At 40.6% G+C, this 27,687-nt stretch overlaps 1 protein-coding gene across 2 annotated transcripts in view; it reads left to right on the top strand.

The window, feature by feature from the left end:
• The window catches only part of GAD2 (glutamate decarboxylase 2), a 41,515-nt gene extending 17,452 nt beyond the window's left edge, over positions 1-24,063 (top strand). For both annotated transcript variants that reach the window (XM_048294765.1, XM_048294758.1), the window contains 9 exons: positions 5,678-5,757; positions 8,916-8,970; positions 10,405-10,521; positions 11,614-11,678; positions 15,391-15,469; positions 17,148-17,297; positions 19,022-19,129; positions 20,719-20,808; positions 21,471-24,063. In XM_048294765.1, coding sequence (XP_048150722.1) covers positions 5,678-5,757; positions 8,916-8,970; positions 10,405-10,521; positions 11,614-11,678; positions 15,391-15,469; positions 17,148-17,297; positions 19,022-19,129; positions 20,719-20,808; positions 21,471-21,644 — 918 coding nt within the window. In that variant the 3' untranslated portion in view covers positions 21,645-24,063. The remainder of the gene's footprint in view (positions 1-5,677; positions 5,758-8,915; positions 8,971-10,404; positions 10,522-11,613; positions 11,679-15,390; positions 15,470-17,147; positions 17,298-19,021; positions 19,130-20,718; positions 20,809-21,470) is intronic.
• Positions 24,064-27,687: the final 3,624 nt, after the last annotated feature.

Raw genomic sequence — 27,687 nt, 5'->3', positions numbered from 1 at the left:
TTTCCATGATACATAGTGTTGCCCTCTGTCCCTGCAATTTAAGAGACACTTTGCAGAACTGCCCCCTGCAAGAAGCAGTCCAATGGGTGTTGTGTGTGATGCTGCTTCCAGAGAAAGATTTGAGGAGCCTGGAAGTCCTGTTTTCTATTTGGTAGCATAGATTACAAAGTTGTAAGTTACACTCTGGGCATACAGAGTAAGTAGGAATTAGATTTGTTTCCACCTAAGGAAACTTAAAATGAAACTGATGGATTCACATATTTTTTTCTTTGCATTACTTATTGCATAATAACTAGAAATTTTTTTTTTTTGGTATTTGAAGCTGGGGGAAACAGTGAAAATTTGGTCTTATTTGGGGAACAACTTAAGTCAAGTAGCACCATTCAAATCAAAGTAAAACCATTTTCCAGAAAGTAGTGCTCTAGGGCAGTCTGTCTTTAAGGAGAAGTGCATCATTTGGGTCTAACCCTTCATCTTGTCAATATCTTGTTGCTTTTACACTGCCACAGTATCCTCCTGAACTCAGTGCAACATTTCTTACCACATAAAACACTGCAAAACTATCTGCACTGGAAAAAAAATGAATGAGTCTTGCCGATTAGAAAAACAGCATGAAGTTGTGTGTTTCAAAAATGCCAAAGATGTATATACTAGTATGTTCAGAAACATTAATATCCTCATTTCTCTCCTGCTACAAACAAATAATTCTAAAAACTGAATAGCAGTAGGTAAATGAAACCACAGCAAATATAGCTCTCATTACAGTGAATTTAAAATTTGGATAGGACACACTATGCTCTTCTTGTAGGTAATTGAAGGAGAAGCTGTAGCTTGAAATTAGATGATAAAGATAGAATTCATGTTGCTTAACGTTAATCACCTTAAGTGTAAACATTTAATCTGAGTCTATACACTTTTTACAGCCAATAAATAGAGGAAGATCGGCAGAAGACAATTCATCTTAAGTTTAGAACAGGTGCCAAAGCCTTAGAGATGTAGTGCCTTCTGGAGGTACCTTTTCTTCCCCGCTTTTGAGGGAGCCCAAACAGCAAGCCTGGACCAGCCACACATTTTTAGATTATTAAGAGAGAAGTAGCCCAACCTACACATCCAGGGATTCCACAATGCTTAAAGCCCAGGAGAGGTGAAGAGGAAAGTGTGTTCACCTTCTTTGCTGGTGAATAGATGATGGGGTGAGGCTGGGGGTCCAGATCTGTTGGGCACCAGGCTGCCAGTGACAGACCTCAGAGGAGGTTCAACTCAACTGCAGGACAGCTTAGCTTGCTCAGCATTTGGGAACTGGTTACTGATAAGCCACCTCCACAAAGCTCGTGTCACTCTGGATTTATGTAAGCTAGCAGAAACAGCAATCTGAAAAAACAGCCATGCCCTATGGGGCTCATGGCATTAGGATGGTTTTTCCTGACAGCTTCAACCATGCCAGATGATGAGCAAGTAATTAGGCAAGCTATAAAAATAGAAGCATCTGTATATTGAAGCACTTTAGATAACAATGCCGTGCTTTTCAGATCATAACATTTTTAATTTTTCTAATTCTTCCATTTTTCAGAGGGCCTATTCATTATTGCACTTGTAGTACATTTACGCTGTCTCTACCTTACAAAGCTAACCATGTAAAAATGGCTATCTGGGGAACAAACCTATACCTAACAGCATTTGAAATTACAGATAAAGGGAAAATTCCCCTGGCTCAGAATCACCAGGTTGGTTTTTTTTTCTGGCCATTAATATGCTCTTAGTCACTAATATCCGTAACTTCTCCTTCACCGCTAAGTTTTACCACATTTCTTTCCATAGGGAAATTAGGTTCCTCTCTACTGGAGGTGTATTTGCAGTCTTCCATGCACCCTTTGCAGTGCATGAAGAGAGGGAGGGAGGAAGCCAGGCAGCTGAAGTGACAGCCCATTCCCACCTATGCATCCTCCTCTCTCTGGCAAGCCCAGGATGGTGGTGAAACTCCAGACCTTCCAGCGTCTTCAAGTCTGGCTTTTCCTTCAGGACTGGCATCAGGTAGTCGTGCCTGTCCTCCCTTTGTTCCCTGGTTCTCCCAGCATAAGACTTCAGATCCACATAACTCTTAAACAGCTGTGCTGTGAAAGATGGTGTTCAAGCTGCCTTCTTGGTGTGGCTGAAAAGTCTGTAGCCCTGGTATTTGCAAAGAGGTCACATTTAATGTCCTTCCTTGTTAGCCCAGTTAAATCATCTGTAAATAGTTCTGTCTGATCAGGTTTATTTCTGCAAACCTTTTCATCTGTTTGACTTTTATAGTTTTCTGTGTTTACCATTATATTACACAGGCAACCAAATTTTCAGCACCATCACGGGAATATTAAACCAAAGTTTAATATTTATCATTGTGAAAGTTTTCTTTGCTCCTACAACTGTATTTTTTTCTATTTTGCTTTCACCCTGGGTCTTTCAGAGCCTCTCGAGCACTTGGATTAATTCCTGTGGTGTTGCCCTGAAACATGAAAACATAACAGCAGTCATATATCTGTGACTGTATACACAGATCGAGCCATTTCATATTCAGTTTGTTTAGAAATTGTAATTGCATTTGCCCTTCTGTGCACAGACTTCTGTATTTCTTCCCAGTTTATCCCTAAACCAGTTTTGGTTCCTGACCACTGAATTCCCTTCAGTCTGTAAAAAGCCTTCAGGCAACTGAGCTATCAGCACTACATTGATTTTTTTTCCCCAGTGCTCTTTTAGCTGTGCCATGAGACTTCTTAGCAAGGCAGCTGAGCTTGGCCATATTCCAGTAGATGCCTTTAAGCACATGGGCTTAATTTTCTTCCTCACAGTAGATCATTTAAATCTGTCTTTTCTCTTTAAGGCACTTTGAATAGTTCTGTTTTCTAGTAGAAAAACAAATTGCAATAATAAATCTTTTTTAACTAGTGTGGAGTAGGGAGCAAAACTACTGTAATGTAATGTCATTGACTCAAACCCCAGTGAAATATATCTGTGACTCTTCATTCCTAAATCTCTACCTGTATTTATATATTTACACTGCCCAGTATGCGTACATCAGTTTGTGTAATACATTAACAAAAAACAGGTTACATTTTTTAAAGTACATGAATTCAATTCTATCATCATATAGCATATCAGTGAACTGTCATGCTGGCAATATTTTTGCTCTGTTTTGAATTTTTGCGAAGTTCCAAGATACTTTCTAAACTTGAGAATTTTTTATAAACCTCCTCCTGCCAATAGCCATTTCATGGCCTCTTTTTCTCCCCACTCTCACGAAGTTGCACTGCTGCCCCACAGGGCTCAGGGAGGCCCACAGGGCTGGGAACAGACTTTTGTATCTTCCATGTTTAGAGGTTTGTGGATTGGTCATGATCGAAGCATTCATCTACAGTGCGTTTGTGCTGGGGAAAAGTCCACTGAATTTAGTGAAGCTGATGAAACTCATGGAAGTGCGTGTGGTCAAAAATTCAGTTTTGGGAAGTAAATAACATGCCATGAAAAATGTCAGTGTGATGGCTGAGCTGTGATGTTCAGAGTCTAAGTACTTCCTAGCACCTTGTGACTCCCAGCTAGAAAAACAACAGAGCAAACTCCCACTCTGAGATGAACATACCAGTGACCAGTGGCTTTAATAGGCTGGACAGTGTCAGGGTGTTAAACATCTGCAGTGTCCGGAGTGCTGGTGGCTGCAGATGCTGTACCCTTCCCATTCTCACAGCAGCTATCACAGGACTTTGTTCAGAGAGAAGGGGTAGAAACTTCTTCTCCTGAGGTCATTCAGCACCCACTCCAAACCAGCACCCTTTACACTGGATGAATCCTTGCTTTGAGATGCCTGTTTCCCCCAGAACACAGAGGAAGCCTACTTTATGGTGTCATCTTCGTTAGGCTAGCTGCAAGGAACCCAGTCTAGGACAGCAGAACACTTAAAACACAGGCACAAATCCCCTGTAGCTCATCTAAGTGATGAATATGCATTTCATTTATCATCAGTTTACGCGAGAGTCAGTCCACTGTGTGTATGCTTACATTTCAGAGTGTGCTTAGTTCAGGGACTGGGGTGATTTGCTGTACTAGGACTTCAAAAACTGATTTTATATCTAGGCAACTTGTTCAGTGGCTGCTCAATACATGTTGTTGGTACCCTACAGCCATATCCCACAGGGAAAAGCTGTACCAACCTAGTGCATTTAAAAAATAAATGTAGTATGAAAAATATTTACTTGAGCAAGTATTTTCAAATTGTCCATATATCATCAGTGAAACATGACTCAAGAGCAATCTAAAATTCTTCGAAATGTCTGGCTATTGAAAAAGTCAGCAGACATCATGAAAACTTCAAGAATTTCAGCCAAAATGGTGAGACACAGGTGTATAAAAAAAGGAATTTGTACTAGAAACTCTTAACCATAGCAATCTTAACCATAGCAGTCAAGACTCAATGAAAACTCCTCCCTGAGCAATTTTTAAAACACAGAGGTTTTTTGCTTCTTAAGCTGGACATACATGTTGCAGTTCTTCTACTCTTCTTCCTCTTTCATTAAGTTGGCCTGTAATTTTCAAAGAGTTCATTATGTATAGAGGCCTTTCTTATGTGGTGAATCTGTGCCCTCATGGCCTTTAAGGGAAGCCCATGTGTGTAACTGTGTGGCACTGCTGTGCCAGTCTCTTTCCTTATAGCTCTCTGCTACTTGCAAGTACTCCCTTGGCAAAGCAATAGTGATTACTTTTCTGCTTTGTGATCTTCTGCAAACTTTAATACTTTCTTCTTTAATACTCTGGACACTTAAAAAGGCTTGCTAGATTTTTATCTTCTGGATCTTTTTTATAGTGTTACATCCTAAGCTAATGGTACTGTAGTATACCTAAAGAATTTCCATTTTTTTAATGTTTAATAATCTGTAGTTAAAATTACTTTGGACAATATTGTTAACAGCTCAGTTTGAGTTAATTCAAAATCAGATTCTTGGGGCTATAATTTGATATAAAACTTTTGCATTATCATAATCACTGGGATTTAATTTAGAATTGTAAATCAATACTGACTCGGGAGCTAAGTCCTATGAGCGAGAGAAAATTAGGCCGACTTGCACTCCAGTATGTAACTTCCACATTTTATTTTGTACATACAGATTAACTAATAATCTTACTATAATAATAATAATAGCCCTATTCTGATCTTAAACTTCAGTAGCTCTGTTTATTAGCAGGAGTTATTACTGGCTTTCACTGGCATGAGATCACAATTAGGCTTCCTATCTTAATTTCTCTCAGTATATTATTTGGGCAGAAGATACATTGTAGCACATGACTCTGGACATCACAAACTAAATGACTTCTCTAGGGAAGACTGTTTTGTTTCAGTAACTCAAGCTCATAGCTGAATATGTACAAGCAATAGAAGCTGCAGGTATGCATCAGGGTCCAGCATCGACCACAATTGTGTATGTAATATTCCAGGAGTAAACCCAGATTAGAGTGATTGCTGTTTCTCCAGTTCATGGTAGTGACTGGCTTTGAAGCCTCAAATTACAGTGATCAATTTCCAAAAGGGCTCTGAATGGAATTACTGCCTTGTGGGACTTCTTGCTGAAAGGCTTGCAAGAGGGTAGTGTTTTATATTAAATTAGATAAGAAATAATAAAACCAATAAATAATAATAAATGTATTTTTTCAGAGTCACTTTTCTGTGAAGAAAGGAGCTGCGGCCTTGGGTATTGGTACAGATAGTGTGATTTTGATTAGATGTGATGAAAGGTAAGTAAAGATGTCAAATACAACTCTTTTTGTGGTGCATAAGAGAGGATCACCAGGTGCTCAGCTCAGAGACAACATGTAGGATCTGGTCAGCAGTTGGTATAATTTGTCATAACACTGCCATCTTCAGCTGCTCTACACTAATTTATCTCACTTGAGGAACTGTCTCTGTTAGTAGCTTCTTTATGGGTCCATTTTTGGAGTTCATAAAAAATCTTAAAAGTTCCTTTCCTCAGAGGTTTCTGATATTTTTTTTTCTTTCTTTTTTTTTTTTTCTTTCATTTCTTTCATTTGATATCAAACAGGATATCAAACTAACATCATTCTTTACATTTTGTGCTAAGAAAGCAGGAGGAAGCTTGTTTTGGTCAAATCAGACTCTCACATTTTGATCCATTAAAATGAGCTGAAGTGGGCCTTCCATAGGAATAAAATATTTAGGAGCATTTGCTAATGTAATTCTGTTACTTCGTGCCCCCCCATCTCTCTCAGCTGGATTACATTTCCCTCTGTGCCCTTGATACAGACATGTTTGTGATAGGACGTAAAGAGAAGGATTTTGGCAGCATTGTGAGAAGCATAGGCTGAGGAGGATGATGGTCCCTGGAAACCAACAGCAAAGGAGGCCGCTAATCTGCAGGTCACACAGGCTCCAAAAAAGGGTGGTAGATAACTTCTTGCTTAACCCAGCCAAATAAAAGGTTCTGATTCTCTGTGAAAACCCATTTTGAGAAAGCAAAATATATTAACAAAATCAACATGTTCTGATAAAAATTTTCAATTTTAGGGAAAACACCTTCTGTGGGACAAAAAATAATAGAACAGTTCTTATGGATTCTGAGAGTCTTTTCAATAGAAAATGCTATTTGAGTCCCTCATTGTTACAAGGTGTTGAATTAATTATGTCTCTAGCAGAAATGGAAGGTCTTTCATCAAACTGCCCTGCTCCCACATTAAAAAACAAGCATCAAGTAAGCAATTTACAGTTCTAATCACAGCGCCTCATATTGACTTATGGTCTTATTGTCTCTTTATTAACAAAAGACTGAACACACCTTGAAGGGGATTTAATGACGTCAAAACAACCAATACACATCAAAATAAATCCCCAGTTGTTTCTATTCACTAAGGATGGATGTGGATCAATAAAGTCATGTCTTCCTTTTCTTCTTGTGTGAATTCAGCGTGATGATTTTCTATGAAGACCATGGTTAGCCTGCCCACGCTGAAGTAAACAGCAGGATTACTGTGTGTCTCACAGACACCACAGGGACAGAGCAAATTGTTTGCACAGGATGGGGGCTGGTGTGGTTGAGAAGACCCTCTGTGAAGATGTGGGCCTGTGGAAGGGTGAAGGCGCACCTGGATACCTTTTTGACGTTTTCAGTATGACCAAGCATACTTCCTAGTGGCTCTTACCCATTCTGACCCACACCTGCCAAGTTTACCTGGTTTAGCTCTTACCCATTCTGACCCACACCTGCCAAGTTTACCTGGTTTAGCTGGTAAACCTTGACACTGCTTGGGTACTGACTCTCCTGGCCATAAATCCCTGCATCTACTTGATGTGACCAGGGGCTGGATAATCACTTTCTTTGGTAATAGAATTTGGGCAGTGAAAGCATCTGCCCAGTTCTGTGCATGTTTCTATGCATAAGCTCACTAAATCAGAAACTATTAAAGACCAACATCAAAATTATGTTTAGATGAGGAGGAACCCATTGCCCTCCTTTGACATGGTTTTATTTTCTTTATTCATCTAACAATCCCAGGAACACTTTTTGAGGATAAGACTACTACTGCTTTTCTCTGAACATGTACATGTGTCTGGGAGGAACTCACAAGGAGCTGAATACTCTTTAGACATTCCTTGCACTTCTGCAAGAAAAATCAGGGCCAATTTTTAGATTTGTAGAGCTTTTTATTTTTAGTTATTCTTTCAGTATTTCAGTGTTTTGAATATGTGGGAGAGATTTTGCCAAAAAAGTCAGCAGTACAAACCCATTTCTACTGACATTATTACCATCTTATTGTAAGATATGTAAGGATGAAAACTTAAAAAGCCAGCAGCATCTTATTACAATAAATTAATCATTAAAAGGAAGGACATGCATCCAAATGCCATGAAAACAGTTCAAGCGTTTTTATGCAAAATGAAACTAAAACTAATGGGTTTCTTAGGTTCCATGTAACTTCATTTTGAACTTTAATAAAGGTTGTTCTTTTTTTATAGCAGCAGGAGGTGAGGGCCTAGTGAAAGAAAAAATCTGGAAAAGTCTTTAAAAATTTGTATCAGTCTAAATGTACAACATTCAAAGCCAGTGAAGACTTTAGTTCTCTAATATGGGAATCTACCATGTTTGTATTGATGGTATTCATACTGCCTCTTCTTTTATAGACTTGCTTGTGTCTAAAGCAAAGAAAACCTTAGTCTCGATATTCAGTATCAGCACTGTTTTATCTTGCACCTAGTGAATTTACAGGATTTCTAAATTAGCCTTCAAGCCTTACACAACTGAGTCTGAATCTGAAGTAGGTGGTTCATACCAGCAGTGTTGCAAATACAGTCTGAGAGCCTGACAGTGAATATAGCGAGTCTAGACTGGCAGCTTCTCACACCCTGCTTCAAGCAAATGCAAACATGTTACTCACTAAACCATGGAAAAGTCACTTTGAAACGAGTTCGTCCCTGGGAAGGGAACGCAGAGACAGCTGCTGACAGCACAGCTGAGTTGCACTGCTCAAGGCCGTGCAGCTCAGCTGGCATTTTCTGTGCCTGCTGAGAGAGGACCATGGCGTTTGGCAACCAGCAAACTTCCTGGGAGGCTGGGCTGAGCCTCTCCCTGGGAACCTGAAGCTTATTCCCAGGACTGAAACTGCAAACAGGACCAAGAGGCTCCACAGCGCAGCATCAGTCTTTAATGGGGTGTCCATGAGATACTTTCTCTCAGTTACCATCACCATATTGTTGCAAATATATTGACTAAATAATTAGTCAACTCAGACTAATAGACAGAGTCTTTCTGTGCTCTTCAATGCAGCATAACTCTTGGGCAAAAAAGTCACTTTGCACCTTCTGGGTTTCCTATTAAATGAAGAAGTAACAGCAAAAGTTGATTTCAAGATCAAGTTACTGATATCACTCTCTCTTGCTCCAGAGGGAAAATGATCCCATCAGACCTTGAAAGAAGAATTGTTGAAGCCAAACAAAAAGTAAGTTCACCAGCTTTTCTGCTTCCAAAGAAGAAAAAAACACAAAGAATGGTAAAGCCAGTCATTTGCTTTCCTTGGTAAAACAACACAGCCTTGCCCATTAAGTTTGATTTATTTCTCAGAAATGTAGCCTGCCAATTACTGAGGCAAGAGTTGCTGAGAAAATAGGTTTAGAGCTACTTTATAATATCCATGAGCTATTTGGCTTTCTTTTTATATGTTTTTCTGCATAACATCCTCCTCCTCATCAGCCTATGATGCAGTTTCTCAGCTGAATATTGTCAAAACCAGTGTAATCATTTTGGGGAATTTGTTGTATTCTAATGGATTGAAAATACTTCTCACAGACTCACCAAATCAGTGGAAGGTAAACTAAAATCCACATATCTCTAAAAATGCACACACTTTTGTATGTGTTCACTAATAGAAGCTAGAATTAAAACATCAGTTTAAAGTATGCAGTGAACTCAGCCCTGCACTTTTCAACATTTATAGTCACTAGACAGACAGCAGTCAAAGCTGATTAATAGCACAAATCTTCATTAAAAGCACATTTTTTTCCAAGAAAAGCAATACAGGATATAAAAAAATGAGGCAAAATGACATTAGAGTGCCACTCAAATCTACTGACTGTTGCAGAAGGAAGTCTGGACTTTTTTGATGGTTTGAACCCCCAGTTCTGCAAAAAAAAGTAGCTACTCTTGACCTCTAAGTACTCCTTATGAAATCAATGTAACTACAAATGAAATTTAAATGAAACGCTGGTATAAATTTTCGCAGACCCCAGACCTCATAGTGCAGAAGTGATGGCTGGTGAGTGCTCTACTGTGAGGCACAGCATTTAGCAGAGGGAATCCAAGAGATTCTCTGTGAAGGCTGCTGGTTTTACCTTCAAAGAGCTGTCTCCCTGCTCTGCATGAGGGATGGGGCTGGAGGCAAGCCCCACACCTTCCCTGACCACTGCCCCAGGAGACACCCTCAGACAAGGTGTTCCCACTGACAGAACTGGGGCAGGCACCGCATGTCCAGACACTCACTGGGGTAATTGCAATGCAGCTCAGGGCATGGTCCAGAAGAAATGCTTGTCTCACCATGGTGCCTGGTTGAGGTTTGTTTATGTGACATCCTGCAGTGCAGACTTTTTTGTTTCAGGCAGGTGGTGTGAAGGAGAATTGTTCGGTTGAGCCCTTACCTGTCTCATGCATTCTAATAAATGGAGGATGCTGGTTTGGAAGTTTGCTGCCACCTTAAGGTAGAAACTATAATATCCCTGGCATCTAAACTTGGAGAAAACCAGTGTAAAATAGCAGGGATGTCCTCTGGGAGACGCTTGTGGGGTCACTGTGGGGGCACCACAAGGGGAGCTGAGGCTCCTGCAGGATGAGGGGGCTGCAGTACTCTGAACAGGTATAACATCTCTCTGCTTTCTTGCAGGGATTTGTTCCTTTTCTGGTGAGTGCCACAGCTGGGACAACAGTGTATGGGGCATTTGATCCTCTCATAGCTATTGCAGACATCTGCAAGAAATACAAAATCTGGATGCACGTGGATGTAAGTTCGATCACACATGGAGGGCTGGATTACAAGGTGTATTAGCATTAACTTATTCATTTTGAAGGGTATAATCTTGTACAAAACCCATTGTATTTAGTTCCTGAAATTAAGTCTTAACATCCAAGCACTGACTTCCCACTCCTCTGAAAGGCTCAGGTCAGAGGGATATTTTGAGAGCTGTGACTGTACTTGTAGCAACTGGGGCATTTAAGATGACCTAGTTTGAGTGCTTTTGGCTTTCAGCTTTATCTTAAAATGCCATTAGTAAAGAAATACATAAGAAGCGTACTGAGTACTGGCTCAGCTTCCGCAGCAGCTGCAAAATAAATACATAAGGAAAAGGCTACATTTGTCTGGAATAAAGTACTGCAAATTGCTGATCAGGTTAATGCAAGTGCTAGGGAAATTTATCAGATTGGCTACTTAGCTTTATCCAGACTCTTGCCAAGAAATGTTTCTGAAGGATCATCTTTCAGCCCTCGAAAATCTTCTATGTCATTTTTGCAAGTCCTTTCTCCAAAAACGCTTGGTAATTGACTTCCCATAGATTTTGGAGTCTTGATTTTGCATTACTGTGTCAGCCAAAATCAGTATAATTCAAAGGAACAATTTGTATTTACCTTAAATACTTCTCAGTCACATGAAATGCCTGCTTGTACCAGATCTCTGTGAGGAAAGCAAATGAGTAGAGGGCAAGCAGTAATGGGTCCAAAATATGATGAAAATCCCCCAGAGCAGCTGAGATCTCAGCCTGGTTTGTTACTACAAGAGAAAAGGCAGCTGACCCAGGAGCAGCTCTGCAAGTAGTTAATTACAGCATGGGCAACCCGATGTGCTGGTGTCAGAGAGGCAAGTGAGGGGTTTGCAGATGGTAAGGGTGGGCACCTGGATTAGGGGCTATTAACCGCTGCTTCTAAGATACTGGAAGAAAATTGTTAGCACAGCTCATGCCTCAGGCTCCATCTGCTTGGTCATTTTGGAATGTGCCACATAAGCAAGATAAAAAGGGTCCCAAACTGATGGGAATGCACAGATGTCATCACAGAGGAAAGCAGAGCTCTCATTAAGAAAATGTGTCTTGCCTTCCAGGGAGCATGGGGTGGTGGGCTCCTGATGTCAAGGAAACACAAATGGAAGTTAAATGGCATCGAAAGGTATGATTTATTAGTATCAATAAAAGACATTCATTAAATGCATTTTAACATACTTATGATTACCATAGCAATGCCTGTAAAAATTAAGGATCAATGTTATCTCCAAGATACAGTAGGGAGAAATCACATAAACTGTCCTTCCGGTTGCAGCAGTATTGCTGATTGCCTTTGTGCTACAGTATTGTGGCAATTCGTCTTGGAGTATAAACAGCAGACATTCCGTGCTTGTTTCTCTGTTCTGCCACCATACATTCAGAGGTCCAGAGTAGTTTCTGCAGTGTTCTTTGATTCAGCATCCAACATGAATTAGCAATTTCATTTTAAGAAGTGAATCTTGTAGGTCTTGTACGCTGAGGTTTTAAGTATAAAACATGGATGGACCTGCAGTTAGGACATGTCCTGCTCTGTCACTTCCGGAGAGAATAGCCCTCTCCAGATTGTGTTATTGATGTCTTCTCAGTAAATCTGTGCCTGGATATATACATGATTGTAGTCCTGAGCTCATAAATATTGCCAATAATGCAGATGAACGTAAGTGATGCTAGTCCAGGCTGGAAGGACTGAGCTTAAAGTTAAAAACAGCTGGTTACTCAGAATCATTTTGTTAAGCCGTGGAAATCCTGTCCATAGGATGTTAAGATTTATCTACATTCAAGGAAAGACAAAGACTGTTCAGGGTTTCTGTGAGCCATGAATGAGGGAAGCTCAGAAAGTATTTTGAGAAAGTTCATAGGTGCTTGCCCTGTTTTGAATTCTTCCCAGTCACCTATTTAAGTCCACTTTCCAGAGGCAGTACACTTGGCTAGGTGGAGTCACTCTCATTTCTGTATTTCCTGAAGTTCATGATGTTTGAGAGTAAATCATTACTCCCTTCCTCCTTCTTTGTCACTAAATCAAATTTCTGTTCCTTGCCGATTAAAATTACAAACAACTTCCTCATCCTGATCCTGGAGTTTAGGAAGATACCTTGATGATTCAGCTCTTTTCTCATGCATCTCTCATGCAAAATTTGGAAAGCAGCCAACGATTTTATAAATTTGATTTAGTTAAGACTGCCTACAGCACTCCAGACTTACATACCATACATTAAAGGGACATATATCCAAATATCCAGCAAGTTAGCAGAATCTGCCTTGTTGCCTGTGATGGCAGAGTATGAAACAAAGTGTTTGCCTCCCAAATTGCTGCCCAAATTGTGCTGGAATAAGTTCAGGTTAAATTTACTTTGGAGCATTTTCCACATAGTATGCTTTAGATCCAGAACTCCACTGAATTTTATTGAGTGCTTTGATAAGCACGATCTCAATATATTTGGCAGTGAATTAAGGAAATTTGTTATTTTGAATGCTGTTCCTTTGCTTGCTGGACACAGCAACTCATTTCAGTTTGTCCAGATCTTAAGTGTGGGAACCTTTAGAGCAGGCCTTTTATGGACCTTTCTGTTTCATGGTAGATAATGGAGTCATCACAGGTCTGAGTAGAAGAGAACTGAAGCTGTTAGGAAAGGGAACATTTACTGCAGCACACTGTGCTCTGAGTATCCTTCTGGTAACAGTCTAGCAGAAATACTCCTGTCACAGCCAGGACGAGTTGCAGGACTGTCCTTACCATGCCCTCCAGTCCTCCATGGCAGATATCAAGGTGCTCGAAGGCGCCCTGAAGGAAGCACAAGCCCCCAGTATGGAGAAGATAGGTCTGGCCAACATCAGGAGTTCCAGTTTGGTGTCCCCCATCCAGAGGCTCAGGCAGGGGTTGACAGCTACAGGTGAGAAAAGCATGTGTGCAGTGAGTGAGTGCTCCCATAGAGAGTCTGGGCATCCTTCTGGGGGCTGTGGCTGGTCAGTGATTGCATCAGTCTGTATTTAGTGATGGCTCAGGACCAAATTCTTCCAGTCGTGAATCTCTCCTGTCATCCATTTGAAATCTCTAAAGGAAAAATACTCCTTTTTTTCCTATCCTTGACCCACAGCCAAAAAATCACGTAGGTTCTTGGTGCTCTGTTATTTGGGCAAACATGAGATGCTTTTGGAAAACATCTGTGGATTCCTGTAGATTTTTTTACTTCGCTGTTTGTCTTGGTCAGCAATTTCTTCAAACACATACTGATGACAGAAGCCCAAAATAACTGATAACAAATGAAAAATGTTGGATTTTTATTTTACATAATTAATTATTTTTCTGTGTGCAATTGGTATGTAATTAGGTAAATAAGTGACCATAATTCACATCTGGCTGTTGTCAGTAAGTAATCCTTTTTCTTGAAAATGCATACCATTATTGTTACTTAGAGGTCTCTTAAAGAATTTCTGTCTGATTTTGCATAGGCACAAATGAAATTAAAAGTATCATATCAAGGGAAATTCATAGACCTGAGTGGATGTTTGGAATCGTTAGCTTTGGTGTTGTAATCAGATGACTGAGCTGATTAAAAGCTGCCAAATACTCAAAAAGCCAAGCCAAGTGGCCAGATGTTGCCTGTTCCCTACAGATTTTGCATCAGGCACTTGCACAGTCCCATTTAAATAGCAAAGAAGAAAGCACAGAAGTACTGCCTGATGCCCATGTGAATTTTGAATTTGCTTGCCTTAAAGGAGTAGAAGCAATTTGGCAGGAGGTGCATAAACCTGTAGCACTGTCTCCAAGTCCTGCAAAGGAAAACACTGCTAGATTCTAACATGCTCACCTCTGTTCACATCAGTGTTACCTGCAAGTATGTCCTGGGTCCTTTAAGTTTCCACATGCCTCAGTTGACTGATTTATGCCAAAAATACAAATTGCTGCACTAGATGAAATCACAAGCACTATGCATCCTTGACAGCTTGCCCAATAGGATACAAATATATACATTTATCAGCTAATTCATCTTATGTAACAATATTAATTAGAAAACAACCAGTCAAGCATAACACAAAATTAAAATAATAAACAACTGGACAACCTTCCATTCAGCCCTCACCACAGTCCCAACTGCCTCTTCTCTAGACCGTGTTGTGTCAGTTCTCTGTTTGTTCCCCAAACCTAAACTGACAGCAGTTTTTCCAACACATGTGTACTGAAGGGAGGCAGGATCAGACTCTTTTCTGGCAAGATGGGTCAGTTCCGTGCATATTATGGTAGCTGTGTGACTTGCTGTAGCCAAGCAAAAATTACGAAATTTTGCCACCATCAGAGCAAAAAGGAAAATTACTTGGGGCCAGGTTTTCCAGGTTACTCAGAGACTTAATGATACCCAGAAGTATTTCAAGGAATTTTTAAAAATGCCTGTGTGAGCAAATTACTAAAATCTTGCTGAAACTGGAATCAGAGGGAGGGAGACCTGCTAGGTTGCCAGCTTCCTATCTGCGTCTTTAATTGACTGTGCAATTTTAGGATGTTCATCAGTCAAGTGGGTGTTTTTAGGAAGTTTGCCCTGTATTTGTAAAGTATATATGACTCCCCAGAAAGTTTAACACTGATTAAATTTAGTGGATAGAACAATTATCCTGTGGTAAATTGCCAGGATTGTCATCCAAAAGCCAACTGGAGTGGATTAGTCCCCTGTGAAGGCATTGCTTTCCTAATATCAGCCATGATTATTTTCAGCTTTGCTTGCTCAGAAAAAGAAAAAAGTGAGTATTGCTACATGTTCGGTATTATTCTAACTATTTCTAAATGCCTCTGGGGTTTCATCACATAGTACAATGTCTGAGTTTCATGTGGTTTTCTGTCCCAGGGCTAACTCAGTGACCTGGAACCCTCACAAGATGATGGGCGTCCCACTGCAGTGTTCAGCCCTGCTAGTAAGAGAAGAGGTATGTCACAATATACGTGCTTCTCTGCTCCTTTCTGGCATTTTGCTTCTGAAAATCCTGGATATTTTCTTCATCACTGTGTCATAGCTAATATTTGCTAATGTGATGATTATAACAGGAACAGAGAAAAAATCTCTATTTGCATGCTTAGGCCGTGATTGCAAGAGGAATTAAAGCAGGGGTCTAGCAGAAATGAGGCAATCAGTGGCAATATCTCTACAGAGTTTTGTGACTTCCCATTCAAAATGTCCATGGTTAAGTTGTGGTTGCATAACTGTGTAACCCCACTAATTGCTGTGTAGCATAAGATGTAACTGCAGGCAAACTCTGGTCCTCTTGGGGTGAATGTCATGGTTTACACACAGCACAACATTTTGTTCAGAATCAAGGCATCATTACACTTTCTAGACTTTTATGATATTCCTGCCCAGCTTTGAACTATATATCCACTTGGGGGCACATGGAAGTAAAAAGGGAGCACTAAGTGCACTTGGAATAAAAAGTAGATGTTTCATTTAGCGCTAGAATTTGAGTTACCCTCCAAGCCTGTAATTTTCATATAACCATCAGTTACTGGGACAGCTGCCGTACAGCCACCACTTAATAGACCAGCTATCAAAAAGCTGGTTGCTGTTTTGCTAACAGCTGTACAACAGATTGTATACAAAGTGATTGCACTTAGGAAGAGAGAAACTGGCTTTTATTTGCCCTCTGGGTCAGTTCCCCAAGACAAATCCTGCCTGGCTGAAGTCAGTACCATCCTTGACTTCTAGTGAGAACAGATGGCTCAGATTAGGAGAAAGTCAATTTTTTTCCCCCCTCTCATTTTGCTATCTCAGTTTTGAGTTACACATAAAGATTAGACTTGATGATAAACAGCCATGTTATGATTCTTCTTGGATTGGAAATTGCCATTTTAGGCAACAGCCCTAAGGTATACCATAAACTTGGTTGAGATCTTAACTGGAGCCAGAATGTGGCTCTCTGCATTTTACTTTAAAAAGGAAACCTCATGCTTTCTTGAGCCAGGTTTCCTCACCTTGTTGGCTTCTGTCCCTCCCAAAAGCTGCCTCTTAGAATGGTATGTTGCAGCCCAGAAATAGCTCTAGCTGGCTGTTTAAAGGCCATATGCTCTTCTGTCTCTTCAAAGCTTTCTTTACCACTTAAGCATCCAATCTGCAGCTGAGGGCTTTGCAGAAAAGAACTGTTCCTACAAAGAAAGAAAACAATAAAAATCAGAATTTTAGAGACCAAAGCAATTGAAAAGTGCTGTGATATTCTTTAGATTAGTCACCAATTGTCTTGGTCTGACTCAGAAAAGATACCTTCAAAGAAAAGGAGGAAAAGGAAGCAGAACAAAGAATAAAAGGCAAGATCCAAAAATGAAGTTAAGCATAAGAATGCTAAGAAGCACCATGTCCAGCTTTTTATGAAAAATGATTTGGATCTGGGAGTGGCTTGCACATTGCTGGATCAGGTACCAAGGCATCTTGGGCACTGAAAGGCATTAGTCCATTGAGCAACTAAGTCTAGTTTTGTCTTTTTTTTTGATCTTCCTTTTGCACTTGGACATATTCAACTGAATTTGGGGTTTTGTAGTTTTTCACCCAAAGCAACCTTCAAAGCAGTAGTCAAATCTGTGCCAACATCACTGTGTTTGTGTCTTTGTGTCCATAAGGGACTGATGCAGAGTTGCAATCAAATGCATGCTTCCTACCTCTTTCAACAAGACAAGCACTATGACCTGTCTTACGACACGGGAGACAAGGCTTTGCAGTGTGGACGGCACGTTGATGTCTTCAAGCTATGGCTGATGTGGAGGGCAAAGGTAGGACAGCCTGCTGCACATTTCTTTGTATTAAAATAATGCACACCAGATACACTTCCGGCAGAGGGGGTTCTGTAATCATAAATTTAAAAAATATCTGACCTGAATTTCACATATATAACAGGAAAGAAAGAACATTATTATTTTCTGAGGGTTTTATACTTTTAAAAATGGAGCTTCAAAGCAGCACACATGATTTTGAAACTTGAACTGTATGGCTTTGCATAGCATTTGCCTTGTGTAACTGCAGGCATAAATCATATACCTAGGAATGTTGTTACAAAGATTTCTGGAAATAAAAAGATGTTTTAATTATATTCAGAAATTACACATGGCAAATCAAGACTGGAATACCCAGTTTCATTGCATGCAGTAGATACGAAGTAATCTTTCGGAGGAGTAGAGCAAAACTCATCAAAAACTCTTCACTGGGAAATCTGTAAACACCAGCTCTAATGATTACTTTCTCTATATTGCTAAGTAAGTTCTTGCATGTATTTATCCAGTCTATTATGTCAGGTTGCCTAAGGTTGGTTCAGAGGAGATGACATCACTGTTTTCATTTCCAGAAAGCCTTAAAGATTCTCATGCTTCATTAAACCTCTGAGGAGGTGTGGGAGTCTGTAAAGGAGGATGCAATAGCTGGGGTCTGCAGAGTAGCAGGCAATTTTAGCCACGTCTCTTTTACTCCAAGCCTTTCTCCTGGGGCTACCTCTACTCTGTTTTGAAATGTCTATACCCAGAGGGATAATGACATGGGCTTTTAAGTCAGTTCTGCACTGCCAGAACAGATTTAGCAGGGACATGCATCCGTTACTCAGAGACATTTCTCCTAAAGCCTGTTTTTTCAATATGCCTTGTACTGTTTTTTCTCTTCTCACACTCTGCTTGTAATATTAACATTACAAAATAGGATGTGTGTTCCTTAAAGAGTTTATCTATTGCAGCTGTTTATTCCCCTTCCTCCCTCTTGAAGATGAATCCTTTGTTTGAGGCATCACAGTTGGTGATTGCAGGAACAATTATGATGTCACAGAGAGGATTATGACTTCTGCCAGAGAAGAAAAAGCAGGCTTTTCTGCAGCTCTTAAAAACACAGCTTCTGAGTTTATATGGTATCTGTTAGAAAAGAAGAGAGAAGAACACTACAGAGGCAGGGTAGTATCTAAACAAAGTGTGCATTTTCACAGGCATCAGACTGGGCTCCAAAAGTGAATCTACCTATTCTGTGCTTGACTAAAAATAAAAAAAAATTGTTCTTGGAGAGGTCCCAGCTATCATTCCTGGAAGATTAAAATCCCCTATTCTGAAAATAGCAGGAGACTCCCCATGTCTGGAACTCAACACCTCCTGAAACCCCCCTCTGTGCCAGTCCAAGCTATCCAAAAACATCCCCTGCCTCTCTGCAAAATCTACCAAAGGCACCCTTTGTCACAGAGGTGCCATTCAGGTTCTCAGCAAAATATTCCTGAGAATCAAGCAAGTACCTGATGCTTATTTTGCAGAGTTGGCTATAGGAGTGTCAGTGGCAAGAGCTAGAGATAAATGAGCTCTGCTTATCAAAGTGCCCTTCACCACATAGAATCAGATCCTTAGCTGATCTCACAGAGACTTCTGAGCGGTGACTTGTGCTGATGTGTTGGCAAGTATTGCATGGTCCTTTTGCCCTTTTAATTCATAGAACAGATATTTACAAAACTTCTTTTCTTCATCTCTCTGTAAAGGGAACCACAGGATTTGAAGCACAAATTGATAAGTGCTTGGAACTTGCTGAATACCTATACAATAAAATAAAGAACAGAGAAGGGTATGAAATGGTGTTTGATGGAAAGGTATGTAGTGCAACTTCTTTTTCTCAGTCGGTCAACTGTGTTTTCTTCATTACCTCTTGTGATGCTACCAACAGGTCAAATCAAACAGCATGAGACAGAAAGCAGGGACCCTTTTAACAAAACCTGGTTTTGTGCCAGTTCCTCTCTTCCTCATAGAATGCAGGGAACAAGGACAGCTGTGCATAAGTGTTCAGTCTGCTCAGTTTAACCCTGCTGAAACAAAACACTGGTATCTCAGCCTAACACAACCCACAGAGGCACAATTAGAACCAGCTCTTACATAATAAAAACAAGTTGCAGTTTCGTAAGGCAGGGTCTGTTAGGAGTGAGAGGTACAGTGCCCCACACACTTCTGAAAGGACAGATGTGCGGAGCGGTTCTATCAGCATTCTTAGGTGGGCAGTCACAGGGGAACTGGGATGGATGACCTGGAGGGACTGTCTGCACTGAGGTCCCTGCTGTGATGGGGTGGAGTCAGCAGGGCAGGGGCTGGTTGTGCTTGGAAGCCCAGCTGGCTCATGGGACAGAGGTTGCACCACTATCTGGGGTGCAAATATTGCTAGGCAGTCTGGAGGGAGTCTGGCTGAGATGGGAGCCCTGGATGCCAGGAGCTCAGCTGGAGCACAGTACCCAGGGCAAGGCAGTGCAGCCTGGGCTGGCTGGCTGTACCTCTGCTGTGCTCGGCCATCGCTTTGTGGGCAGCCTCTCCAGCTGTCAGGGCTGGGGACAGGCCTGGTAGAAACCTCCGTTACAAAGTTAGCTGGTGTTCTGTAAAAGAGAGCAAGGATGAACATCACTATGTTTCTTCAGAGATTACAGGCTCATATCAAAATACCACTGTGGAATTTATTTCCCCCACCTCTCACATCATCACTGACTTTGGTCCACTGGGTCTGATGATGAGTGAAGGAACTGGCAGCAGGAGGAGTTGCTGTAACATGCATTTAGCATCCAGCAACGAGGAACATACCAAGGCAGGCAACTGTTGAGAGATGGGAAAAATGCACAAAATGTCAACTAGTTCTTACTTTATGCCTTTCTGCTTAGTGCTCCCATAGATGTCAAACAAGCTAAGATGCTGTGGTGCATGCATATTAATACAGCAGCTAGCTGAATCAAATTGAGAAGTAATAAATTTCATTAAATGTAAGAAAATCTTAGACTGTCTTATGCACCACCTGTGGCTCCTGTTTACAGAATCAGATTCTATATTATTCTGTCATGTAATAAAAGTAAATGACACAATCCTCACCTCAAAATTATCTGTAATAGACCCTTGCCTTAGCCACATGATCCCTTCAGCCCCTGGAGGGGACAAGAGCTGCAAAATCTAGTTGCCTTTCAGAAAGGCATAAATATATTTGCCCAGCTGGATGATGTGTTTCTGCATCTGACACCCTGGGAATAAATTGCTCAAAATTATCTTTTCTGCATTAATAATGACAATGACTCTCAGTGGACCACAATAATGAAACCATTGACTGCTGTCACAAGATGATGTATGAGAGGGCGGGAAGGCATGAACTTAATTGCAATTGAGATATTATGAGCATTTCTTACAACGTAAACTATTATTATTCTGTGCTTAGCCTCAGCACACCAATGTCTGCTTCTGGTACATACCTCCCAGCTTGCGTGGAATGGAGAACAGCGAAGAGCGAACGAGCCGCCTGATGAAGGTGAGCAGTGTCCTCCAGGGTATCCTGCAGTAGGCAGTGAAACCCTTGCAGGCAGGCAATCCCCAAAACAATCTCCCAGGGCACAGGGCAAGGTGAGATTCTGGCAACCTCTATGGTTGTTTTACTGCAGGTCAGTCTGGTGCTGCCTTGCACTGGTGTCCAGGTGTGGCATTCCCTGGCTTTGCCTGAGCTCCACGTATTCATGTACATGTTCATGTACTGAAGCTACTGTGAACTGCAGTCACTAAACCCAGCAAGGGCAGCAAAAGCTCAACAATACTACAGCACCCTGGCATATGAAAACAATTGTAGCCATGTTTTGAACATACAAAAAACAGCTACTGTGTCCCTGTCAGCAATATTGAGGAAGTAGCAGAGGGAAATTTCCCCAGTCATTTTAAGAGGAGGGCAAAGAAATGTGATAAATTGAATGCCTTTTCAATGTGACATTTACTTCTTAGTGGGGGCTTAATGTTTTTATTAATATTGGATGTAATTTCATTTCAGCTGCTTGTAGCTCTCTGTCTTCTATAATAAAAGAAAGTATACCCTATTTTAATACTAATGAGGATGATGATAATAATGAAAATAATGATGATAATAATGACAGTAATAATAGTCATCATGATCATCATCATCCCCTGCTTTTTGTTACTCTGCAGGTGGCACCAGTGATAAAAGCCAGGATGATGGAGTATGGCACGACCATGGTGAGCTATCAGCCCCTGGGAGACAAAGTGAACTTCTTCCGGATGGTCATCTCAAACCCTGCGGCCACTCACCAAGACATTGATTTCCTGATTGATGAAATAGAACGCCTGGGACAAGATTTATAATAACTGGGTGTGAAAATCTGTTCTTGGACCTCTAAGTAGACAATTAAGTTGTCACAAACTGTGCGAATGTATTTGTAGTTTGTTCCAAAGTAAATCTATTTCTATATTGTGGCGTTGGAGTAGAGTACAGTTTAAAATCAAGAAACATGGCTCCTTTGAAGTCCTTTCCTGAGTTTTAGAATGCCTCCTTAATAAATAGCTGCACAAAAAGCTTCATTGAAACACATAAGGAAAACCAGAAGATACTTAAAATTTTACCCCAAATTTTAACACAGTAATTACTTCAAATTAAAAGCAATCAGACTGAATGATGCCAAAGTTGCCCAAAATTATGACAAAATCAAATTGGGGGAAGTGGGAGGGGGTGGTGAGATGCAGAATATACATGCTGTATGTTTAAAAGTGAAAGGATTTTGCCTTTTTCGTAGTATTAGAAGAGAATTTCTAATTTACCTATAGCAACATTTCAAATGTATTTAAATAAGTATAGTTTTACAAAAGGAAATATATATATATATATATAAAAAATCCTATTTTGTAAACTATATATTTTTATTTTATATGGGTTATAAAACCGCAAGGACAGAAGCTGAAAATTAACTGGAATTCTTTTTCTTTTTGATGGAGGTGCCTCAAGTATTTATTACTGCTTATTTTAAAAGACAAGCCCACATAATATATTCTTTCTCCATGTCATATGGATTGTACATCTCCAGGGTTGGTTACTGAAAAACCTCAAGAGGACTGCAGCTCTTACAACCACTTAATGAGATCAATTACAGTACAACAATAGGATGCTATTATTCCTAATTATGTTTCCCACGTGGCCTAAGCAGACGCACAATCAATATACAGTGCTAATCAAGACTGAAATAAGGTTGTATTTGGATGGTTTCTGTGTTCTGTGTTTAAAAAACCTATTAAAAAAAAAAAAGCCACATCTGAGTAAATTCTTATCTCAAAACTATTTCTGCTGTGAGCAGTCCCAAACTCTATTGAAAACCTCGCAGTTACATTAAGAAGGTAAAGACTTCTTACAGATGTACAAGTCTGCAAGACAAGGCCTAAATTAAATGTGACTGTAATCTGAGTGACAGGGATGGGATCTAACAAACTGTTTTGTCAAAGGATTCTCACAGTGCTGGACTCCATCCTTGTCTACAACAAAGTTGAGATATGGCTACATCTGCCAAAGAACAGCCCCTACAGAGTCTCACAACCATGGGCACAGCTCTTGCAGAAATTATTTGATGCTTCATTCCTTAGCTTTAGAGGTGTCTCTGGCATGGAAACTGAAATTTATCCTTTCTCCTTGCAACATCTGGAAGTGTTGGTAAGAGTTCTGCAGCTTAGACCTGTCTACTTATAACCCTACTAAAGTTTTGGTTTTAACATTGCCTAAATGGCCAACTTGTGTTTGTAAAGCAATATTGTTTTGCTGTCTCTAAAATACTTGAAGACAAAAAAAGAAGTGCAATGTGGTTTTAATTTCATCTAAAATAGATAAATGGAGTATTGATTCAATGTAATATGAGGATATGACCTAAGAGGAAATAAATAGTGTCTGTAATTGTGTTGCCTTTATTATATTGATAGTACTGTTTTGTCACCTCAGATTGAGGCTGTGCACTTTAGATTTAAACTGTACAATGTTGCAAATCAACATGTGTTGCTGTATAAGCTTGTACAATATATTATTGATATGTCATTATTTGTGTGGTGGTAGTATTGACTCTTGATAGTGTAAGAACTGCATTGATGCCTGTCCCTCTACTGTATCTTTGCTTGGTGTTAACCTCTCCTCGTCAGCTTCTGGGCAGGCCTCTCACCTCACTTCACTTCAGTGGACTCCCATTGCTATCTGCATAGTGTTGCAAGCCAAGCTGTAGAGGAGATACCAGTTCTATCAGGAAGGCCTCAATGTGACCTCTGCTAAACGTGTCAAAATCAGCACTAATCACTGAAATACTGAGTAGAGCAGCAAATTATATTCTTTTTTCTTGCTGGGAAAAAGGCAAGCAAAGAACTTATAAAGTAAAAATAGGACAGGGACAACGATGAAGGTGATCAGTAGCCTGGTTACATCTTGCATGTGCAATTACGTTTTAAAGTGCTAAGTGCAAACAGCGTATTTATTAGATGTATGTGCCAATCCAAGATTTACATTTAGTGTTCCAGGAGAACCAGCTCTTTTTTTTTTTACACATTACTGTACTTACTGCAGCCAGGAAGGAGCGGCATAGCAATCTGTTCTTGTGTTTGACCAAAGTATCTTATCTGTGGTGTTGATCTAAATCCAAATAAAAGTGTAAGATGCGACTCTGGGTCTTTTCATTAGCAGCACTGATGAGCACTCTAAGCGTTTATCACTTGTGCCATTTTGGAGCAAGGCCCCAATAAAGAGAATGTTTAATTGGAACTTTTTATGTCTCCTGCTGGATTTTTTCATTGCAAGATGCATTCTGTTCACTACTGTAACATAAAAATATAAACTCCACCACTAGACCTTTTCTGAGACAGTACTCCAGACCTTTTTTGGAGGCAGTACTCAGCACCAGCATACAAGGGCAAATCTGCCATCTGGTATTCCTTTACCTTATCTTTACAAGATGGATTTAGTTGCTTTTTCCTCCTCAGACAGCATCAATTTTTCGATGCTCTGTTTTGTCTTTTTATTTCACAAGTACTTATCCCCAGATTTACCATAGACTCAAATCAGCCTTCAGCACAGTAGTGAAAGCAGTCAGGGCACTTGCCAGGACAGCACAGACTATACAATGGCAACAATTTAAAATGGCTATGAAATGAAAAAGACAAAACAACCAATACAAAAACTTAAGATTTTAATCTTTATGTCTCTCCTGGCCCAAGGGCACTTCCCTTCAAAATCTGCCACCAATCTGCTCTATTTCTCTTCCAGCCTCTGAAGTGCTGCCCAGTGTAATACCAGCAGCAGAGAAATAAAACCATGCTGTTAAAGCCACAGCAGTCAGAGATCTCATGCCCAAAATGGGATTTTTTTGTATCATTTATTTAAGTCTCTAGCAGAATTTAAGGTTAACACCTATGCTGAATACCTGCACAGAGCCCAGCTAGGAGATCTGTAAGGGAATACAGAGAGGGAGAACTTGTGGCGATAAGCTACTGTCCTTACCCCAGTGAAGATCTCCATTTGGCACTGGGAGAGGGAGCACGGGTTTAGCCTTTTTGAGCACTACCCTTACACAGGAGTGCATGAAGCTTGGGCTTGTAAAAGTGATTGACTTGCCTCAATACCCAGTAGTTAATAACTGCTGAAAAAAAAAACGTGTAGGTGGGCTCTTGTGCAGCTTTTGCAAATCCTCAGCCCCAGTACTGTATTTGTCAGCCACAAGAGTGGCTGAGGGGTAGATGAGAGGCTGAAGAATTTCTCAGCCCAGTGGGGTTGTTGGTCTGATAACACCAAATGGACCACCCGAGGACATGGCTGATGTGGTCATTGGGTCTTGATGATTTTGGCTCTTTGCAGATGCTGCTTGTTCTGCAAATGGCCTCCAGGCAAGACCCAGAGAGGACCCCTCGCCTACCCAATGGCCTACATCTCCAAGGAAGGCAGGTTTAAATATCAAGTTAGTTGTACTGAACTCATGTTTCAGCATGGCTAAGGAAGGAACAAAGCAAGACAGAGCTCAAGAAAATGTGTATCTTTTATCTGACTTAGCCAGGCTAACTGCCAAGAAGAAACTCATTCTAGATAGAAAGAGAGCCCCATGCAAAGCCACGAAACTCTGTCTTTAATGTGCTAATGTCTGAGTCCTACAGTGTCTGAACCATCAAGTTTCTACCTGGCCAACCTAACTAAAGGGAGTAATTCAGCCATCAAGGGAAAGCCAAGTGCTGCAGCTGGAAGAATAACAGACCTGACTTTGCTCTTCACTGAAAAGACAGAACAGCTGCAGGTCATGGCACTATTCATTACAGCAGTGTAGGATGCAGGTGTATAGATTTTACACTGTACTTTGGAGAAAGAAATTGGGTCTGAGATTAGAAGAAAAAGAATATCTACCTCTTTTCTGTAATAGAATAAAAGCCTTGCTGCTGAAATTCTTGCATTGCAAATGAAGATGAAAAAAACCCTGTTCTATAAAGTCCCATTTCATGAACAGAGTGAAGGCTGTTTTCTCCAGGAACAGAAAAGTTGCAATTCAAGCAAGGATGGAGACCTCCCGTTCTCCCACTACTCTGAAACAGCTGTCCCTGTGCATGTTCTCACTCCAGCTGATGGCTGATGCTGAGAATTCCAAAGGCATTCAGATATCTATGATGTTAGCCCAGATTGCTTAACCCCAGTCCTCTAGAGTACTCATTTTAGCCTGTGACCTGTAGTCCCCTAGGGATAATTTTCTGTAGGTCTGTGACCAATAATCAGGAAGGGCAAGTTCAGTGCACTGCTCTGCAGTATGTGGAATTTGTAAAGGAGTCCTCAGCTACCATAGAAAGGAAGTGTTTCTGAAACACTAGATTTTGCATTACAAGTAACAGGGTCTGGTGTGTTAGTGACATCTGATCTGCACTGCATATTAAAACCATGTAAGATTTTAATTATATAGCAACACAAAGATACAAACATTAAACTAACAAGCAGGAGAGTGTCAGAGTAGGTATACTTAGTTTTTCCCATTACCCTGGAAAATTTTATTATTTTATATAGCTCTGTGTCAATAAATTTCCATTTTCTCCCACTTCTACACTCCCTGCATGATGGACTTCTGTTTTCCTACCCATTCTCTGTTCCGCTAATGAAAGTGGTTCTGGAAGAACAGATGTTTGGGACTTGATGTGAACATGTTTTTGTTGCTCTGAGAAATGAAATGGCTTGTGTTAAAACAGTCAGCTGCAGCCTGCAGCTCTTTAAAGACAGTGTATAAAGGGGGATGGGGCAGTGTGGTCGGGGACTGCACACACCAGGACTGCCCAGCAGAGCTCCCCAGGTGCTCCTTTGCAATGCCCACCACGGGAAGTGACTGCACAGCAGTCCCTGCCAAACAGTTCCAGCCAATTTCCCCACGCAGATGAGCCACTGCTGTTTGTATTGCACTGTCAGCCAGTGGAAGCCCAAGCCTGGTAGCAGTAAAACTTGTAACATTGTCAGCTCCATATTGGAAAGCATGGAAAAGACTTGGGGCACAGAGCTTTTCTCAGGACTTTGTCTCACATGATAATTTTTCTCTTTCACCAATATTACCTTCTGACCAAGAGAAATTGTGAAAATAAAACATGAAGCTTTTAGGCAATTCTCTGTTTGGATTCCTCTTTGAATGAACTTGACTTCGGGACGTACGTTGTTTCCTTTCACAAGTTCCCAGATGCATGACTTCCACCAGCACGTTTAACCAGCATGATAAACCCTCCTGGCTGCAGAAAGCTCAGAGAAACAAGGACAACAGCTCTGCACAGTGCCTGCAGAGATTCTTCGTGGGGCAGGTGGGATGGTGCGCCTTCCTCCTGCAGCAGGCACCTACATCCCTTCTGGGAGCAGAACACATAGAGATGAGTTATGAATCCCCATCCCTTATCCTATGGTTATTGACTCTTGCACCAACAGTTTGGGCTGCTGCTCCAGATAAGTCTATCTGTATTAAATTTGGGAGACTGAGAGTTAAACTGTATTAATACTGATACTAATGAGCAGGATATTAATTAAATGCAGAGTGCCTTAAGTAAGATCCTACTATTCAGTGGGATTCATGACAATTCTGAATAGATGCTTTAATAGATATTTTTAGATGACATGTTTATCGTTGTGTTATTTTCTGTAATAACTTTGGATAAAAGTAAAATTATTTCCTGCTTTAAGACTACAGACCCAATAAACTGCCTCAGGAATTCATATCCAACAGCAAAAGACAAATGGCAGGGTTATGATATAGTGCAAGTGCCTCCATATCTGACTCTGTCCTTTTAACTTCAATACAAATCAGTTTCAATGCTGACTACTACAGAAGGGCTTTCCTTGCTTAACCAAACAGACATCTGTCCATTTACATCTCACATTTGCTAAAAC

This window comes from Corvus hawaiiensis, chromosome 1, assembly GCF_020740725.1.
Source record: "Corvus hawaiiensis isolate bCorHaw1 chromosome 1, bCorHaw1.pri.cur, whole genome shotgun sequence".
Classification (NCBI taxonomy): Eukaryota; Metazoa; Chordata; class Aves; order Passeriformes; family Corvidae; genus Corvus; species Corvus hawaiiensis.
This window is presented reverse-complemented; position numbering and strand designations above follow the sequence as displayed.